This window comes from Strix aluco, chromosome 28 (genome assembly GCF_031877795.1).
Source record: "Strix aluco isolate bStrAlu1 chromosome 28, bStrAlu1.hap1, whole genome shotgun sequence".
Lineage (NCBI taxonomy): Eukaryota > Metazoa > Chordata > Aves > Strigiformes > Strigidae > Strix > Strix aluco.
In genome coordinates this window covers 6,755,773-6,757,832 of record NC_133958.1, presented here as the reverse complement: position 1 = coordinate 6,757,832, position 2,060 = coordinate 6,755,773, and the positions used below count along the sequence as shown (strand labels likewise).

The window sequence follows — 2,060 nt, the reverse complement described above, 5'->3', positions numbered from 1 at the left end:
GAATGCTCGGATGTGCTTCACCACACTATAAATAATTACAATTATCCACCCTATTAAGTAATTTAAAGGATTACTTCTAGTCTCCCTGATTTATAGGCAATTTGGAGTTTTTACTGTAAGCAAAAAAACTGTAGCTGGTCTATCATTCTTCTGAATTGTTTTATCTTTGTTGCTCTAAGCAGAATCATGGGAATGTTTTTTTCTAAACCAGCAGGTTATTAGAGGACATACTTATAAATAACTACTCTTGGCTATTTTTAAGTATTTTCAACACAGTCTATCATGATAGTATGGCATAACCTGCAGAAAAAACGAGGCTGATTCTGCTGCCAAAGTGTTCATAACTCTCTTCTGTTTCTTTGGATGATGGGGAGCCAAGTCCGAGTTCTCAGTCTGCTTTGCAGGAATGCCAAGAGCCCGACGAACCGCACCGCTTGCTGTGGCTCAGAACTGGCCATTTTCTAAACCAACTTCTCTGTTGCACTATTGCAAAGTGTATAATTCTCCTTTATTACATAGGGGAAACTAGCAGTTACAAGTAAATTTGGTGAGGACTTTCCGGGGATGCCCGAGTCGCCACAGCAGGGGTGGGTGAAACCCTGGTGCTGCTGGGCAGGGTGGTGGGGCTGGAGGGAGCCGGGGCTGCTGCAGACTCCAGGAACAGGCTGCCAGGTCGACACCTGGGGAGAGGTGCAGGCAGTCTGCTCTTAGAATTGATATGAAATGACCAAAGAAGTAGAACCCCACTCCTCCAGGAGAATTGAGCATTTCAGACAAGAGGATTTATATTTACTTCATAATTTATTAAATTTCAGATTGCCATATGCAATAAATTATAGTCGCTATAATAATAACGTTGTCATAAAATATTACCATGAAGTACTCGTCTAATAGCTATTGTAATCTGTACAAATAAGAACTGTAGTTACAATATTTAGATTTCTAGTGTTAATGGGAAGTGAACAAAATATTAAGGAACTTCACAGTAAATTTAGGGAAATGTGTCATTATTATTGCTTTTGTGCAAACAATTTATACTGCACACATACAGCTTGAGAAAGAAAAGGTACAGTCACATCGTGTGTCTCTGGAGCAAATGCATTCCCTGAAGGTTGAACCTGCGGCACCCCTACGGTGCACGTCCGTGCACTTTAACAGATGCGAAGTGATCCCTGATCAGCAGCTGATCAGTCCCGAGAACCGCCCTCCTGGCCCACGGCAGCAAGGCGCAGCAGGGGCGCAGGCTTCAGGGAGACAAGTTGGAATAGGCAAAGCACACGGGTGAAGCCGGCGAACACCGAGTCCCTCAGAAGGTCTCGAGTTGCGTCCGGGCGTGCGGGGTCCCCTCCACGGCTCCATCCCACGGCTGCTTCCCACCGGGAGCTGCCTCCCTCTGGGACCCTCTGGCTGCCCTCGCTGCCCCCACTGCTGATGCTGCCCCCGCTGCCGATGCTGCCCCCGCTGCCGATGCTGCCATCGCTGCCGTCGCTGCCATCGGTGCCGCCGCTGCCGCCCGCCCCGGTGCTGCTGTGGGCGCCGTGGTTTGCCGGTTGCGCGGTGGGGCTGGAGCCCTGCGGGCGGTCTCTCAGGTCCCCCGTCCCGCCAGCAGCTCGCGGGGCAGCGGCGCGTGCCGTGTGTGGTAGGAGGTCACAAACAGTCCCGTCCCAAAACGTTCTCCTCCATTTCTGCTCCCTTCGCCACTTCAGTGAACTTTAATGGAGTATTTCCGAAACGTCAGGAACTGAAGCAGCTTGTCTTTTCGCCTCTGCTTTAGTGCCATTAGCGCTCTCATTTTCTCCTCCACGTCCTGGTCGGTGGCGAGGATTATCTTGGCTCTTTCCTCTGCCTTCTTGTCCCCAGAGTTTTTGAAGAGTTTCTGCAGCGACTCTTCGTTGACGCTTTCAAAGATGTTGGCCACGGCTTTCTTGCGCAGGGCTGTGTCGAAGCGGTAGCCGTGGACCGAGGGGCTCACTCGCAGGGATGTGGACATGGCTGCGGTTTTGCAGCTTCTCTTTGCTTTCATCTATGTGGGGAGCTGCCGGGTTTGCTCTCGGGTCCAG

The 2,060-nt window shown here is 50.4% G+C and overlaps 1 protein-coding gene across 1 annotated transcript; it reads right to left on the bottom strand.

The window, feature by feature from the left end:
• Positions 1-782: 782 nt before the first annotated feature.
• On the bottom strand, positions 783-2,060 carry TCIM (transcriptional and immune response regulator). Its single transcript, XM_074808010.1, has one exon. The coding sequence runs from the start codon at positions 2,021-2,023 to the stop codon at positions 1,703-1,705; it is 321 nt and encodes a 106-aa protein (XP_074664111.1). The 5' UTR covers positions 2,024-2,060; the 3' UTR covers positions 783-1,702.